The sequence below is a fragment of the Neophocaena asiaeorientalis genome, unplaced genomic scaffold (assembly GCF_003031525.2).
Source record: "Neophocaena asiaeorientalis asiaeorientalis breed wild unplaced genomic scaffold, Neophocaena_asiaeorientalis_V1.1 scaffold629, whole genome shotgun sequence".
Lineage (NCBI taxonomy): Eukaryota > Metazoa > Chordata > Mammalia > Artiodactyla > Phocoenidae > Neophocaena > Neophocaena asiaeorientalis.
The window spans coordinates 360,509-378,576 of NW_020175468.1; the positions used below are offsets into that span (position 1 = coordinate 360,509).

The window sequence follows — 18,068 nt, forward strand, 5'->3', positions numbered from 1 at the left end:
CTCTCCCGCTGTGGAGCACAAGTTCCGGACGCGCAGGCCCAGCGGCCATGGCTCACGGGCCCAGCTGCTCTGCAGCATGTGGGATCCTCCCAGACCGGGGCACGAACCTGCGTCCCCTGCATTGGCAGGCGGACTCTCAACCACTGCGCCACCAGGGAAGCCCAGCATCATATAGTTTTACAAGTACAGTTATTTTGCTTCCTTAGGTGGGTTTATTCCTCAGAATGTTATTTTTTGTGATGAGATGGTAAATGGGATTGTTTCCGTAATTTCACTTTCTGATATTTCGTTGTTAGTATATAGAAATGCAACAGATTTTTGTATATTTATTTTTTATATTTATCCAGCAACTTCACCGTGTTCATTGCTGAGGTCTGGTAGTTACCTGGTGGCATCGTCAGGATTTTCTACGTGTAGCATCATGTCATCTGCATACAGTGATAGTTTTACTTCTTTTCCTATCTGGATTCCTTTTATTTCTTTTTGTTTTCTGATTGCAGTGGCTAGGACTTCCAAATGTATGTTGAATAAAAGTGGTGAGAGTGGACATCCTTGTCTTGTTCCTGATCTTAGAGGAAATGCTCTCACCTTTTCATTGTTGAGTATGATGTTAGTTGTGTGTTTGTCATATATGGTCTTTATTATGTTGAAGTAGGTCCCATCTGTGCTTACTGTCTGAAGCATTTTTATCATAAATCAGTGCTGAATTTTGTGAGAGGCTTTTTCTGCAACTACTGAGATGATCATATGGTTTTTAGTCTTCAATTTGTTAATGTGGTGTATCATATTAATTGACTTGCAGATATTGAAAATCTTGCATCCCTGGAATAAATCCTACTTGATCATGGTTTATGATTCTTTTAATGTATTGTTGGATTCTGTTTGCTAGTATTTTGTTGTGGGTTTTTGCGTATATGTGATATTGACTTGTAATTTTCTTTTTTTGGAATATCTTTTTCTGGCTTTGGTGTCAGGGTTATTATGGCCTCACAGAATGAGTTCATTGGAAGTGTTCCTTCCTCTCCAAAAGTATTTTTTGTAATAGTTTCAGAAGAATGAGTGTTAGCTCTTGTCTGAATATTAGAATGGGAGAATTCACCTGTGAAGCCATCTGGTCCTGGACCTTTGTTTCTTGGAAGATTTTTAATCACAGTTTCAATTTCAGTACTTGTGATTGGTCTGTTCCTATTTTCTATTTATTCGTGGTTCATTCTTAGGAGATTGTACCTTTCTAACCCATTTCTTCTAGGTTGTCCATTTTATTGGAGTATAGTTTCTTGGAGTAGTCTCTTTTGATTCTTTGTATTTCTGTGGTGTCCATTGTAACCTTTTTGATTTCTGATTTTATTGTTTTGGGCCCTCTCCCTCTGTTATTAATGACTCTGGCTAAATGTTTTTCAATATTCTCTTTTTTTTTTTATTGGGGTATAGTGGTTTTACAATGTGTTTGTTTCTACTGTACAGCTAAGTGAAGTAGAGTTCCCTGTGCTGTACATCAGGTTCTCATTAGTTATCTATTTTACACATATTAGTATAAAATAGCATGTTAAAAGATACTTTCTTCTTTTACAATATAAGCATTTAAAGCAGCAAATTTCCCTGTAATTACCATTTCACTTATTAGTTTTTTTAAATTAATTTTTATTGGAGTATAGTTGCTTTATAATGTTGTGTTAGTTTCTACTGTACAGCAAAGTGAATCAACTCTACGTATACATATATCCTCTATTTTTCGGATTTCCTTCCCATTTAGGTCACCACAGAGCATTGAGTAGAGTTCCCTGTGCTATACAGTAGGTTCTCATTAGTTATATATTTTATACATAGTATCAATAGTGTATATATGACAATCCCAATCTCCCAATTCATCCCACCCGACCCTGCCCCTTGGTATCCATACGTTTGTTCTCTATGTCTTTGTCTCTATTTCTGCCTTGCAAACAGGTTGATCTGTATCATTTTTCTAGATTCCACCTATATGCGTTAGTATACGATGTTTGTTTTTCTCTGACTTACTTCACTCTGTATGACAGTGTCTAGGCCAACCACGTCTCTACAAATGACCCAATTTCATTCTTTTTATGGCTGAGTAATATTCCACTGTGTATATGTACTACATTTTCTTTATCTGTTGGTCTGTCGATAGGCATTTAGGTTGCTTCCAGGACCTGGCTATTCTAAATAGTGCTGCAATGAACATTGGGGTGAATGTGTCTTTGAGTTATGGTTTTCTCTGGGTATATGCCCAGTAGTGGGATTGCTGGGTCTTATGGTAATTCTATTTTTAGTTTTTTAAGGAACCTCCGTACTGTTCTCCATAGTGGCTGTATCAATTTACATTCCCACCAACAGTGTGAGAGGGTTCCCTTGTCTCCACACCCTCTCTAGCATTTATTGTTTGTAAATTTTTTGATGATGGCCATTCTGACTTGTGTGAGCTGATGCCTCATTGTAGTCTTGATTTGCATTTCTCTAATGATTAGTGATGTTGAGCATGTTTTCGTGTGCCTCTTGGCCCTCTGTATGTCTTTTTTGGAGAAATGTCTGTTTAGGTCTTCTGCCCATATTTTGATTGGGTTGTTTGTTTTTTTGATATTGAGCTGCATGAACTATTTGTATATTTTGGAGAGTAATCTTTGGTCCATTAATTCGTTTGTAATTATTTTCTCCCATTCTGAGGGTTGTCTTTTTGTCTTGTTTATGGTTTCCTTTGTTGTGCTGAAGCCTTTAAGTTTCATTAGGTCCAATTTGTTTATTTTTGTTTTTATTTCCATTACTCTAGAAGGTTGGTCAGAAAAGATCTTGCTGTGATTGATGTCAAAGAGTGTTCTCTCTCTGTTTTCCTCTTAAGAGTTTTATAGTATGTGGCCTTACATTTAGGTCTTTAATCCATTTTGAGTTTATTTTTGTTTATGTTGTTAGGGAGTTTTCTAATTTCATTCTTCTACATGTAGCTGTCCACTTTCCCCAGCACCACTTATTGAAGGTACTGTCACCATTGTATATTCTTGCCTCTGTTGTAGATTAATTGGCCATATGTACATGGGTTTATTTTGGGGCTCTCTATTCTGTTTCATAGATGTATATGTCTGCTTTGGGGCAAGTACCACACTGTTCTGATGCCTGTGACTTTGTAGTATAGTCTGAAGTCAGGGAGCCTGATTCCTCCAGCTCTGTTTTTTTTCTGTCAAGATTGCTTTGGCTACTTGGGGTCTTTTGTGTTTCTATATAGATTTTAAGATTTTTTTTGTTCTAGTTCTGTGAAAAATGCCATTGGTAATTTGATAAGAATTGCATTGAATCTGTAGATTGCTTTGGGTAGTATAGTCATTTTCACAGTATTGATTCTTCAAATCCAAGAACATGGTATATCTCTCCATCTGTTTGTGTCGTCTTAGATTTCTCTCATCAGTGTTTTGTAGTTTTCTGAATACAGGTCTTTTACCTCCTTGGGTAGGTTTATTCCTAGGTATTTTATTCTTTTTTTGTTGCAGTGGTGAATGGTATTGTTTCCTTACTTTCTCTTTCTGGTCTTTAGTTATTCATGTATAGGAGTGCAAGAGATTTCTGTGCATTAATTTTGTATCCTGCAACTTTACCAAATTCATTGATTAGCTCTAGTAGTTTTCTGGTGGCATCTTTAGGATTTTCTTCGTATAGTGTCATCTCATCTGCAAACAATTTTACTTCTTCTTTTCCAACTTTATATTCCTTTTGTTTCTTTTTCTTTTCTGATTTCTGTGGCTAGGACTTCCAAAACTGTATTGAATAGTAGTTATGAGAGTGGACCTCCTTGTCTTGTTCCTGATCTTCGAGGAAATGCTTTCAGTTTTTCAACATTGAGAATGATGTTAGCTGTGTGTCATACATGGCCTTTATTATGTTGAGGTAGGTTCCATCTGTGCCCACTTTCTGGAGAGTTTTTATCATAAATGGGTGTGGAATTTTGTTAAAAGGTTTTTCTGCATCTATTCAAATGATCATATGGTTTTCATTCAATTTGTTAATATGGTGTATCACATTGGTTGATGTGCGTATATTGAAGAATCCTTGCATCTCTGGGGTAAATCCCACTTGATTGTGGTGTATGATTCTTTTAATGTGTTGTTGGATTCTGTTTGCTAGTAGTTTGTTGAGGATTTTTGTGTCTATATTCATCAGTAATATTGGTCTGTAATTTTCTTTTTTCAGGATATCTTTGTCTGGTTTGGGTATCGGTGACGGTGGCCTCACAGAATGAGTTTGGAAGAGTTCCTTCCTCTTCAGTTTTTTGGAAGAGTTTGAGGATGGATGTTAGCTCTTCTCTATGTGTTTGGTAGAATTCACCTGTGAAGACATCTGGTCCTGGACTTTTGTTCTGGAAGATTTTTAATCACAGTATCAATTTCATTACTTGTGATTGGTCTGTTCATATTCTTTGTTTCTTCCTGGTTCAGTCTTAGAAGGTTATACCTTTTTAAGAATTTGTCCATTTCTTCCAGGTTGTCCATTTTATTGGCCGATAGTTGCTTATAGTAGTCTCTTATGATCCTTTGTATTTCTGCAGTGTTCTTTGTAACTTTTCCTTTTTCATTTCTAATTATATTGATTTGAGTCCTCTCCCTCTTTTTCTTGATGAGCCTGGCTAAAGGTTCATCAATTTTGTTTATCTTCTCAAAGAACCAGCTTTTAGTTTTATTGATCTTGGCTATTGTTCCTGTTTCATTTATTTCTGCTTTTATCTTTATGATTGATTTCTTTCTACTAACTGGGTTTTTTTTGTTCATCTTTCTCTAGTTCCTTTAGCTGTTTAGATTGTTTATTTGAGATTTTTCTTGTTTCTTCAGGTAGGATTGTATTGCTGTAAACTTCCTCCTTAGAACTGCTTTTGCTGCATCCGATATGTTTTGGATCATCGTGTTTTCATTGTTATTTGTCTCTAGGTATTTTTTGATTTTCTCTTTGATTTTTTTACTGATCTCTTGGTTATTTAGTAGTGCAGTGTTTAGCCTTCATGTATTATATATTTTTTACAGTTCTTTTCCCCTGTAATTGATTTCTAATCTCATAGAGTTGTGGTTGGAAAAGATGCTTGATATGATTTCAGTTTTCTTAAATTTACCAGGGCTTGATTTGTTACCCAAGATGTGATCTCTCCTGGAGAATGTTCCATATGCACTTGAGAAGAAAGTGTATCCTTCTGCTTTCAGGTGGAATGTTCTATAAATATCAATTAAATCTATCCGGTCTATTGTGCCATTTAAAGCTTGTGTTTCCTTGTTTATTTTCTGTCTGGATGATCTGTCCATTGGTGTAAGTGGGGTGTTAAAGTTCCCCACTATTGTGTTACTATCGATTTTCCCTTTTGTGGCTGTTAGCATTTGCCTTATGTATTGAGGTGCTCTTATGTTGGGTGCATAAATATTTACAGTTGTATGTTTCCTTGGATTGATCCCTTGATCATTATGTAGTGTCCTTCCTTATCTCTTGTAACAGTCTTTATTTTAAAGTCTATTTTATCTGATATCAGTATTGTTACTCCAGCTTTCTTTTGATTCCCATTTGTATGGAACATCTTTTCCCATCCCCTCACTTTCAGTCTGTATGTGTCCCTAGGTTTGAAGTGGGTCTTTTGTAGACAGCATATATACAGGTCTTGTTTTTGTATCCATTCAGCCAGTCTGTCTTTTGGTTGGAGCATTTAACCTGTTCACATTTAGGGTAATTATTGATATGCATGTTCCTATTACCATTTTCTTAATTGTTTTGGGTTTGTTTTTGTAGGTCTTTTTCTTCTTTTGTGTTTCCTGCTTAGGGAAGTTCCTTTAGCATTTTCTGTAGAGCTGGTTTGGTGATGCTGAATTCTCTTAGCCTTTGCTTATCTGTAAAACTTTTGATTTCTCCGTGGAATCTGAATGAGATCCTTGCTGGGTAGAGTAATCTTGGTTGTAGGTGTTTCCCTTTCATCACTTTAAATAAATCCTGCCACACCCTTCTGGCCTGCAGTTTCTGCTGAAAGATCATCTGGTAATCTTATGGGGATTCCCTTGTATGTTATTTGTTGCTTTTCCCTTGTTGCTTTTAATAGTTTTTCTTTGTATTTAATTTTTGATAGTTTGATTAATATGTGTTTTGGCGTGTTTCTTCTTTGGTTTATCCTGTATGGGACTCTGCACTTCCTGGACTTGATTGGCTATTTCCTTTCCCATGTTTAGGGAAGTTTTCGCCTATAATCTCTTCAAATATTTTCTCAGACTCTTCCTCTTTCTCTTCTTCTCCTGGGACACCTGTAATTCAAACGTTGTCTCAGAGATTTCTGAGAGTGTCCTCAATTCTTTTCATTCTTTTTTCTTTATTCTGCTCCATGGCAGTTATTTCCATCATTCTATCTTCCAGCTCACTTATCCGTTGTTCTGCCTCAGTTATTCTGCTGTTGATTCCTACTAGAGGTTTTTTTTTTTTTTTCCCGGTATGTGGGCCTCTCACTGTTGTGGCCTCTCCCGTTGCGGAGCAAAGGCTCCCGATGTGCAGGCTTAGTGGCCATGGCTCACGAGCCCAGCCACTCTGCGGCATGTGGGATCTTCCCGGACTGGGGCACGAACCCGTGTCCCCTGCATCGGTAGGCGGACTCTCAACCACTGCGCCACCAGGGAAGCCCCCTACTAGAGTATTTTTAATTTCACTTGTTGTGTTGCTCATCACTGTTGGTTTGTTCTTTAGTTCTTCTGTGTCCTTGTTAAACATTACTTGTGTTTTATTCTATTTCTGAGATTTTATTATTTTTTTATATAAATTTATTTGTTAGTTTTGGCTGTCGGGTCTTTGTGGCTGTGCGTGGGCTTTCTCTGGTTTCAGTGAGTGGGGGCTACTCTTCGTTGTGCGCAGGCTTCTCACTGTGGTGGCTTCTCTTGCAGAGCATGGACTCTAGAGCACGTGGACTTCAGTAGATGCAGCGTGTGGGCTCAGTAGTTGTGGCTCGTGGGCTCTAGAGCACAGGTTCAGTAGTTGTGGCACACGGGCTCAGTTGCTCTGCGATATGTGGGATCCTCCGGGACCAGGGCTTGAACCCATGTCCCCTGCATTGACAGGCGGACTCCCAACCACTTGTGCCACCAGGGAAGCCCTATTGCTGAGATTTTAGATCATCTTTACTATTATTACTCTGAATTCTTTTTCAGGTAGACTGCCTATATTCTCTTCATTTGTTTGGTCTTGTGGGTTTTTACCTTGCTCCTTCATCTGCAGCATATTCCTCTGTCTTCTCATTTTGTTTAATTTACTGTGTTTGGGGTCTCCTATCCGCAGGCTGCAGGGTCGTAGTTCCTCTTACTTCTGGTGTCTGCCCGCAGTGGGTGAGGTTGGTCCAATGGCTTGTGTAGGCTCCCTGGTGGGAGGACTGGTGTCTCCTTTCTGGTGGGTGCTGCTGGATCTTGTCCCTCTGATGGGCAGGGCCACGCCTGGTGGCTCTTTTTGTGGTGTTTTTGAGCTTAGTATGACTTTAGGCAGCCTGTCTGCTAATGGGTGGGGTTGTGTTTCTGTCTTCCTAGTTATTTGGCATGAGGCCTCCAGCACTGGAGCTTGCTTGCCATTGGGTGGAGCCAGGTCTTGGTGTTGAGATGGAGTCCTGTGGAAGAGCTCTTGCCAATTAATATTCCCTGAGGCTGAGAGTTCTCTGGTCGTCCAGCGTCCTGGACTAGGCTCTCCCACCTCAGAGGCTCAGGCCCGACCCCTGTTCAGAGCACCAAGAGTCTGCAACTGCACGGTGTGGAAGAAAAGGAAAAAAAAAAAAAGAAAGAAAACAGACACACACAAAGAAACACACAAACGAAAACAAACAAAAAAGAAAACGAACAAACAAAACCCCAAGACAAAAAAACAAACCGCACAAGAGAAAGAGATAACAAAAAAGAAGAGAGCAACCAAACGAACGAACCCCCAAATGAAAACAAACACTAAAAACTAAACTACCAAAACTAAAAGCAAATCAAAAGCAGAACTCGAACTCTCGGTAGGTCTCTGCACCTGCTGTGGGCACTGTGGGGCCAGCTTATGCTCTGACCTGACCCAACTCCTACGAGTACTTGCCCCAAAGTCCACAGCCTCAATTGTGGGAACACTCGTTGTCTATTCAGATACTGCACAGATGGAGGGTTTACCAAGCCGACTGAGGGATTTAATCTGCTGTTCCTGTGGCTGCATGGAGAAATTTCCCTTTCTCTTCTTTGGTCGCACTGCCCCAAGAGTTCAGCTTCGGTTTTGGCTCTGCCTCTGCATTTTGGCCACCCTCAGGAGTCTCTTCCCCACCCAGGCAAGGGGGAGCGAAAGCAGTGGCTGATGAGGGCTCACTTGCTCACCCAGGCCAGGGAGCGGGAAGGATACAGCATTCACAATTGGGATGTGCGGGGAGTGCCTTTGGCAGCAGAGACCAGTGGGAATTTTCAACAGCCTGAGGTGTGCTGTTCGCTTTCCCCAGGAAGTTGGTCCCAGATCGCTGGACTGTTGGCAGTGGCGGGCTGCACTGGCTCCCGGGAAGGTGTGGGCAGTGACCTGGGCTTGCTCACGGGACCTGCGGTGGCAGCAGTAGCCGTCACGCCCACCTCTGGGGTCCAAGATAGCAGGCACAGCTCTCACCAGGCCCTAGAGCTTGTGTAGGCTGTGCCGTGCTGTCTGAGTGCGTGGAGAAAGAAGCTCCTAGGGCGGCTGTGCCCCTCTCCTCGTGCACCCTGCAACAATGGTCCCTTGTCTATCCGGCAGGCCCAGGTTACTTTCCGGACTCCATCAGGCTGTCTTCTCACAGCTAACCCCCAATCCTCTCTCCCTGGGGTTTGACCTCTGAAGCCCGAGCCCCAGCACCCAGCCCCCACTCGCCCCGGCAGGCAGGCAAGCATCTCAGGCTGGGGAGTGCTGGTTGACACTGGTCCTCTGTGCGGGATTCTCTCTGCTTTGCTCTCCGCACCCCTGTTGCTGCATTCTCCTCTGAGGCTCCAAAGCTCCCCCTTGTCTCTGCCAGTGAGGGGGCTTCCTAGTGTGCAGAAACATTTCCTCCTTCACAGTGCCCTCGCAGAGGCGTGAGTCCTGTCCTGTTGCCTTTGTCTCTTTTTTTTTTTTTCCTTTTTTCTTTTGCCTTACCCAGTTACATGGAGATTTTTTTTGCCTTTTTTGGAAGTCTGAGGTCTTCTGCCAGTGTTCTGTAGGAGTTGTTCCACATGTAGATGTGTTTTTGATGTATCTGTGGGGAGGAAGGTGATCTCCACATCTTGTTCCTCTGCCATTTTCTGAGACTTCTCTATCAATGTTCTTTGTCTTTTCAAAGAACCAGGTTTTAGTTTCATAGATCTTTTCTTTTTTTTTCTTTTTTGGTCTCTATTTCATTTATTTCTGCTCTGATCTTTATATCTCTCTTTGGGGTTTTGTTCTTTTTCTAGTTCCTTTAGGCATAAAGTTAGGTTATTTATTTGAGGTTGTTTGAGATTGTTCTTGAATCCTAAGTTTAGCTTGTTTTGCTATAAACTTCCCTCTTAGAACTGTTTTTACTGTGTCCCATAGGTTTTGGATCATACTGTTTTCATTTTCATTTGTCTCTAGGGTTTTTTTTTAAATTTCCTCTTTGATTTCTTCAGTGATCCACTGGTTGTGTAGTAGTATATTCTTTAGCTTCCACATCTTTGTGTTTTTTTGCAGCTTTTTTGGTTTTTGGTTTTGTGGGTTTTTTTTTTTTTAGTTGATTTCTAGCTTCATAGCATTGTGGTCGGAAAAGATGCTTGATATGATTCCAGTTTTCTTACATTTACCAAGGATTGCTTTGTGATCCAGCACGTGGTCTGTCTTGTAGAATGCCCCATGTGCACTTGAAAAGAATGTGTATTCTGCTGCTTTCAGGTGGAATGCTCTATAAATATCAAGTGCATCTGCTCTAATGTGTCAGTTAAGTCCTGTGTTTCCTGATGGATTTTCTGTCTGGATGATCTGCCCATCGATATAAGTGGGTTTTAAAGTCCCCCACTATTATTGTGTTGCTGTCCATTTCTCCTTTTATGTCTGTTAACATTTGCCTTACATATTGAGGTGCTCCTTAGTTGGGGTGGATATATATTTGGAATTATGTCTTTTTGGATTGATCCTGTGATCATTTTCCTGTGGCCTTGTCTCTTTTAACAGTCTTTTTTCTTTTTCAGGTCTGTTTTGTCTGATATAAGTGTTGCTTCTCAGCTTCTTTTTTATTTCCGGTTGCATGGAATACTTTTTACCATCCCTTCACTTTCAGTCTGTATGTGTCTCTGCATCTGAAGTGAGTCTCTTGCAGGCAGCATATGTACAGGTCCTATGTTTGTATCCATTCATCCAGTCTGTACCTTTTGGTTGCAGCATTTAGTTCATTTACATTTAAGATAATTATTGATATGTATGTTTCTATTGCCATTTCGTTGATTGTTTTGGATTTGTTTTTGTAGGTCTTTTTGTCCCCCTTTCTTCTTTTGTTCTCTTTTCTTCTGGTTTGATGAGTATCATTAGTGTTATGGTTGGATTTCTTTTTCTTTTTTATATGTATATGTATTAGAGATTTTTGTTTCTCAGTTAACATGAGGTTTTTGTATACTAGTACGTATGTTTATGTGCTTGTTTGAAGTTGCTAATCTCAAATGCGTTTTAGATACTCTGCATTTGTACTCTCCTCTCTGCATGATTACTGTTTTTGATATTATATTTTACATCCAGTTGTTTTGTATATCCCTTAACTGCTCATTGTGGATACAGATGGTTTTACTACTTTTGTTTTTTAACCTACCTACTAGCTTTGTGTGTGGATGATTTTCTGCCTTTATTATATGTTTGCCTTTACCAGTGAGCTTTTCCATTTTGTGATTTTCTTGTTTGTAGTCAAGAAAGTCTTGTTGTGGTCTTTTCCCACTAGAGAAGTTCTTTTAGCATTTGTTGTAAATTTGGTTTGGTGGTGTTGAATTCTTTTAGCTTTTTCTTGTCTATGAATCTTTTGATTTCTCCATCAATCTGAAGGAGAACTTTGCTGGTTTGACTACTCTTGGTTTCAGGTTTTTCTCTTTCATCACTTTAAGTATATTGTGCCAGTGCCTTCTGGCTTGCAGAGTTTCTGATGAAAAATCATGTGATAGTCTTATGGCAGTTCTCTTGTGTGTTTTTTATTGCTTTCCCTTGTTGCTTGTAATTTTCTGTCTTTAATTTTTGTTGTTTTAATCAGAATGTCTCTTGGTGTTTCCTTTCCCAGGTTAGAGAAGTTTTCAGCTATTATCTCTTCAAATATTTTCTCAGGCCCTTTCTCTCTTCTCCTTCTGGGAACCCTGTATTGCGAATATTAGCATACTTGCTCTTGTCCCAGAGGTCTCTGAAACTGATCTCATTTCTTTTTATTCTTTTCTTTTTTTCCCTTTGGTGGCAGTGATTTCCCCTACTCTGTTTTCCAGCTCACTGGGCCATTATTCTGCCTCATTTCGTCTATTATTAATTCCTCATATTTTTCATTTCATTTATTGTATTCTTCAATTCTGTTTCATTGTTATTTAGAATTTCTAAGTCTTTGTTAAAAACTTCTCATTTCTCACACTGTGCATCCATTCTCCTACCAAATTCTTTGATTATCTTTACGATTATTACTCTGAACTCTTTCTTGAATAGTTTGCCTGTCCCCACGACACTTGGTTTTTCTTCTGGGCTTCTGTTTTGTTCCTTTATCTGAAACATATTCCTCTGTCGCCTCATTTTGTCTAAATTGCCATTTCTATTTTATGTATGTTACATACATTTCTCAACCTTGGAGAAGTGGCCCTCTGTAGGAGACGTCCTATGCATTCAGGCAGTGCACTCCCCTTTCGTCACCTATGGACCAGGGGCTATCTGGTCCTCAGGTAGTATGTGGCCTGCGTTTGCAGATTTGGTCTATAGGCTGCAGAGACTATAGTTTTCTTGCTTCTAGTGTCTTTCCCCTGGTGAGTGAAGCTGGTCTAGAGGCTTGTGCAGACTTCCTTGTGGGAGGGGCAGGTGCCTGCTCTCTGGTGGGTGGTGCTGGGTCTTTGCCTCTGGTGGATAGGGCCCACTGGTGTCTAGGGGCATGGGAAGTAGCTGGGGGCTCAGGAAGTCTTTAGACAGCCTGTCTGCTAATGGGTGGGACTGTGCCCCTGCCCAGTGTGGTGTTTGGTCTGAGGCGGGGAGTCACAGCACTGGAGCCTGCAGGGTTTTGGATGGGGCCAGGTCTTGGTGCCAAGACGTCAGCCTCCAGGAGAGCTCATGCAGATGAATGTTGCCTGATATGTCCACCACCAGTGTCTATGTCTCCTGACCATGCTACAGTTGCCTCCTGCCTCCCCGGAGATCCTCTAAGACCAGCAGGTGGCTCTGGTCCATGCTCCTATGATATTACTGCTTTTGCCCTTTGTCCCAGTGCATGTGAGATTCTTTTGTGCGCCCTTTAAGAGTGAAGTCTCAATTTCCCCCAGTCCTGTGGAGCTGCAGTCAAGTCCCGCTGGCCTTCTAAGCCAAATGCTCTGAGGACTCTGCTTCCTGGGGCTGGACTCCTGGGCTGAGCTGCTGCCTTACATGGAGCTCAGAACTCTCACTCCTGTGGGAGAACCTCTGTAATACAATTATTCTTCTGTTTGTGGGCTGCCCACCCAGGGGGCATGCGATTTGATTATATGGCCAATCTGCCCATCCTTCTGTCCAGTTGTGGTTCCTTCATTAGCTGTTGAAGATCTTTTCTGGTAGGTTCTAGTTCAGTGATTGCTCTTCAGTCAGTTGTGATTTTGGTGTGCTTGTGAAAGGAGGGGAGCTTAGGGTCCTTCTCTGCCATCTTAGCCGCTATCCCTCAAGAGTTTTTTTTTGGAAGTCTTCTGTTCTATTCCAGCAGTCTGTCTGTATGCCAGTACCACACTGTTTTGATTAGTGTATCTGTGGAATAAGTTTTGAAATAAAGAAGTGTGATACAACAGGTTTGTTCTTTTCAAGGTTGTTTTTGCTCTTTGTTTTTTCCTGAGACTCCATATGAATCACAGGATGGATTTATCTGTTTCTTCAGGAAAACACTACTGGGATTTCACTAGGGAATGATTTGAATATAATGATCACTTTGGGTGGTATTGACATCATAACAATATTGACTTCCAATCCGTGAATTTGGGATGTCTTTGCATTTATTTTTGTCTTTTCTAAAATTTTCAGCAGTCTTTAGTTTGCAATATACATATTTTTACCTTCTTATATAATGTTGCATCTAACTTTTTTTTTTTTGATTTTCTTGTAACTGGAATCTTTTTCTCATTTTCTTTTTTGGTTGTTCATTTTTAATGTTTATGAACCCAACTGAATTTTGCATGTTGATTTTATATCTTGTCATTTTTTTAGAGCTCTAAAAATTTTAGCAGGTTTTTTCTGCAGAATATTCACGGTTTTCTACATATTAGATCATGTCAGTTCTGTAGAGACGATTTCACTCCCTTTTGCTATTGGGATATCTGTTACCCAATTTTCTGCCTCTCTGTTCTTCCTGGGACTTCCAGTAATAGGCTTTTAGAAATATTGAGAGCAGGTATCCTTGTCTTGTTCCTGATCTTAAAGGAAGAGCTTTCATTCTTTCCCCATTGAGTATGGTGATAGCTTTGTGTAACTGCTGCATTGCAGGATATTTTTCAGCATAGTCTTCTCCCTTTTCCTAATAAAGAACATACATCACACATGATGTTGAATCCAAATTCATATGCCCGTTCCTCATTGGAGTTAGAAGCAGAGAAATGTGTATTAGTTGAGGAGGTGCCAACCAGAAACTTGGGAGACCTGGCCTTGCCTCAAATCCATCTTCCTGGCTGGCCAGGGTGTGAGAGTTTTAAAGGGTAAGGGAGAGAGGGGAGGGGAGTGTCTGTAATCCCAGCTTTCCTGTAAGATCTCAGCTGCAGACTTTTGAGAATCAAGTTGTGGCTTCCTTTCTGATTATTCTGTATGTTTCTGCAAAACAGTTCCTAAATCAGAGTCTTGTGATCCCTTAACTTCCTTCTAGGAGACAGGAAAAGCAATAGTTCAGGCATTTTATTATTTACTTAGAGCCAAGTGTGGCTGGTTAAGAATTTCAATTCTCAGTGGACCCTCTGGTGTCATCAATTTTTAAGTCCTCTTGGGGTAACTGGTTGAAGCCACAGTTTGGGTTCATAAATCAAGGTACCAATTTAAGCTACCAATCATGGAAGTGATTAAATTGGACTTGCTTTTCCTTTGTTTCTGTATTCTCTCAATCCCCTAATTAGTAACTGCTTGAATCTGACTTTCTGAACTCAGGAATGGTCTAGGAGACTAAAGCCTTTTTTTTTTTTTTTTTTGTGGTATGTGGGCCTCTCACTGCTGTGGCCTCTCCCGCTGCGGAGCACAGGCTCCAGACGCTCACGCTCAGCGGCCATGGCTCACAGGCTCAGCCGCTCCGCGGCATGTGGGATCCTCTCGGACCGGGGCACGAACCCGTATCCCCTGCATCGGCAGGCGGACTCTCAACCACTGTGCCACCAGGGAAGCCCAAGCCTTTTTTTTTTACAAACAGGAAATGGGAGACTCGGAAAGGCTTTTGTAACCAGGAAGGCCCTGCAGTTTCCTGTTCAGTTTCAGTCCCCCTTTTTCTTTGGTACTCCTCAATCTTGAGATGAACATGTGTGGAAGAAGAAACAGTATAAAATTTTTGATAGGTTAATCAGACTTAGCAGGAAAATTCAGATTTAAGGCAACTTAACTTTTGAAAATTATGGTCCCCTACTCTACTGGAGGGTTGATTCAGTTTCTTTGTAACTGCACGTATGTACAGAAGAAACTCATTTGTCTTTAGATGGCTTTTTCCTGGTTTTTCCTTCTGATTTCTGCTAATAAAATTCATGTTCTTTATGATATGACTTTATCTGCATTATATCTTATATGGTTTTCATTTGCATTTTTTCCAACAACATTGTGTCTCACCCTAGTCAATAAAAATATGCAAAGTGCTCACTTTTTGTTTCTAGTATTTTGGAGCCATTAAACCAGATAATTAAGGATACCGCATAGGTAGGGATTGCTCTGTTACTGGCCATTAGATAACTGGAGGATATTTTATGTCTTAAATTGTAAGTGTCATTTACAGATGATGGTCTTTTAGCATGTATTATGCAATACAACTGACACATACTACTTGTTAATGTAAAATGCCTTTTTTGGGCGGGTACATAGTTCTATAGCAAAAATTTAGAAAAATATATTGTTTCTTAAAAATTGTTTTATCAAATTCTTCATTTTCTGTGTTATATTTGTTTTACATTTCTAAACAGCCAATTTTATTATTAATTGGATAAGTTTTGTTTTGGATTATTTCCCGGTACAATACATTGTCTATTTTTAAAAATTAATTTATGTACAGTAAGTATGCAGAATACATCAATAGTATATTTTTCTCCTCAATTATGAGACAGCAGTATGTTTACTGTTGGTTGGTATGTTCTTAGAGATGATAGTAGAAGAATACTCTTTGAGAGCCAACATAAGTTTGTCCAGTGTGAGTGTTTTTGTCATATGGTGTTTAAAACTAGGCTACCTTAAAGTATATTTGGATTTATGTTGTCACGCTTTCTTAAGTAAAGAATTCTATTCCTTTAGTGTTTCCAAAAATTTAAGGTCATGGTTGGGGCATTTCATACCTATCTTTGGTATATCTTTGAATTATTGTGAATGGGATACCTATGGTTCTTTATATCTTGTAGATATCTCCCCTATACATGTGATCAAGCAATTACAGCCTAAAGTGAACAGTGATAAAGGAGAAGTATTCCAAACACCGATGTTGGGAAGACCTAAAAGCTGTAAAATCAAACATTTTCACCTCTGGGAAATTCAGAAAAATATGTATGACTTTGAGTGTCAGTGGAGAGACGATGAAAGAAATTACAAAGGAATGCCTGTAATCTGCAACAAAAATCTCACTGATGGAAGAGATCGACATGGTAGAGGGGGTGCAGGAATGAAGCCCTGTGGAAATAGGCTTGGATTAAACTTCCAGGATAAACTGCAGATATTTCGGACTGATGGGATAATTTCTGAATGTGATGTAGTTGAGAGGTCTATCAACAATCGTTTCTCATTTTCACCACTTCAAAGAATTCCTCCTAGTGTCCAAGTCAATGTTTCTAATATATATGGGAATGATTTTGTGCATCCTTCAGTGATGACGCAAAACCTCAAAGCACACAGGGAAAGACCTTGCAAATGTAATGGGTGTAGGAAAGCCTTTCTTAAGGGCTCACACCTCATTAAACATCAGACCATCCACACAGGAGAGAGATTACATAAATGTGACATATGTGACAAATTCTTTGGTCGAAGTTCACAGCTTGCATGTCATCATAAAATTCATCCTGGAGAGAAATGTTACAAATGTAAGGCGTGTGGCAAAACCTTTAAAAATGGCTCCACCCTTGCCAGACATCAGATAATCCACCCAGGAGCAAACTTACATAAATGTGATGTATGTGGTAAAATCTTTGGTCAGAATTCATACCTTGTACGTCATCAGAATATTCATGCTGGAAAGAGAAGTTACCAGTGTAATGAGTGTGGTAAAACCTTTACTGACAGCTCAAACCTCAGTAGACATCAGAAAATTCATACAGGAAAGAAATTATATAAATGTGATACGTGTGGCAAAGTCTTTAGCCGAAATGCACACCTTGCGGGTCATCGGAGGATTCATACTGGAGAGAAACCTTATAAATGTAATGAGTGTGGGAAGCTCTTTAGTCAGCATTCACATTTCATAAGTCATAAGAGATTTCATACTGGAGAGAAACCTTACAAATGCAGTGAGTGTGGCAAGGCCTTTAGTGAGAAGGCAGTCCTTTTAAGTCATAAGAGAATTCATACGGGTGAGAAACCTTACAAATGTGATGAGTGTGGAAAGGTCTTTAGTCAAAAATCACATCTTCAACTTCATTGGAGAGTTCATACTGGAGAGAAACCTTTCAAATGTAATGAGTGTGGCAAGGTCTTCAGTCGAAATTCACACCTTACAAGTCATCGGAGAGTACATATAGAGAAACCTTTCAAATGTTTTGAGTGTGGGAAAGCCTTTACTCAGGTCTCAACCCTCGCTACACATCAGAAAACCCATACCTGAGAGAAACTATGTTAGTGTGATATATGTCGGAAGGTCTTCAAAATTCACACCTAACCGTTGTTCAGAGAATTCATACTATGGAGAAATCATACAAATATCAGTGTGGCAAAGCTTTTGTGCATTGAGCCTCACTTACCATCAGAGAATTCATACTAGAGAGAAACCTTACAAATGTAGTGAGTGTGGCAAAGTCTTCAGTGTGCTTTCAAGCCAAACTTACCATCAGAGGATCCATACAGGTTAGAGCACTTAAAAATATATAGTGAAGGGGACTTCCTTGGTGGTCCAGTGGTAAAGAATCTGCCTTACAGTGTAGGGGACATGGGTTTGATCCCTGGTCAGAGAATTAAGATCCCATGTGCCGCGGGGCTACTAAGCCTGCGTGCCACAACTACTGAGCTTGCGTGTCTCAACTAGAGCCCACATGCTGCAAACTACAGAGGCCGTGCACTCTGGAACCCACGCACCACAACTACAGAGCCCATGCACCCTGGAGCCTGTGCGCCACAACTAGAGAAGAGAAGACCTGCACGCCACAACTAGAGAGAAGCCTGCGCACTAGAGTGAAAGATCCTGCATGCCTCAACGAGGATCCTGCGTGCCGCAACTAAGACCCAACACGCCAAAAATAAATAATAAATAAATCTTAAAAAAAAATACAACGAAGGTGGCAGTGCTTTAGGAGGCCTTCACATCTTAGGCTTCACGAGAAAATTCATACTGGATAGAAGCCAGATAAATGTATTTAGTATAGTCAGGCCTTTAGAAAATGAATTCAATCTAGGAAGATTCCTCACCAATGCCATGAATGTGAAAAACCTATTCTCACAGCTCACATCTCACCAATATTCAGGTAATCTGCACTCTTCAGAATGTTACAAATGTACTAAATTTTGAATGCTTTTAGATTGTGCCTTAAACTCAGTGATCACCAAATACTTCATGT

The 18,068-nt window shown here is 40.1% G+C and overlaps 1 protein-coding gene and 1 pseudogene across 1 annotated transcript in view; both read left to right on the forward strand.

The window, feature by feature from the left end:
* LOC112415649 (ATPase family AAA domain-containing protein 1-like) overlaps positions 1-8,631 on the forward strand; it is a 38,310-nt gene extending 29,679 nt beyond the window's left edge. Inside the window, 1 exon segment of the mRNA XM_024768796.1 lies at positions 8,288-8,631. Coding sequence (XP_024624564.1) covers positions 8,288-8,631 — 344 coding nt within the window.
* LOC112415420 (zinc finger protein 160-like) overlaps positions 1-17,324 on the forward strand; it is an 83,993-nt pseudogene extending 66,669 nt beyond the window's left edge.
* Positions 17,325-18,068: the final 744 nt, after the last annotated feature.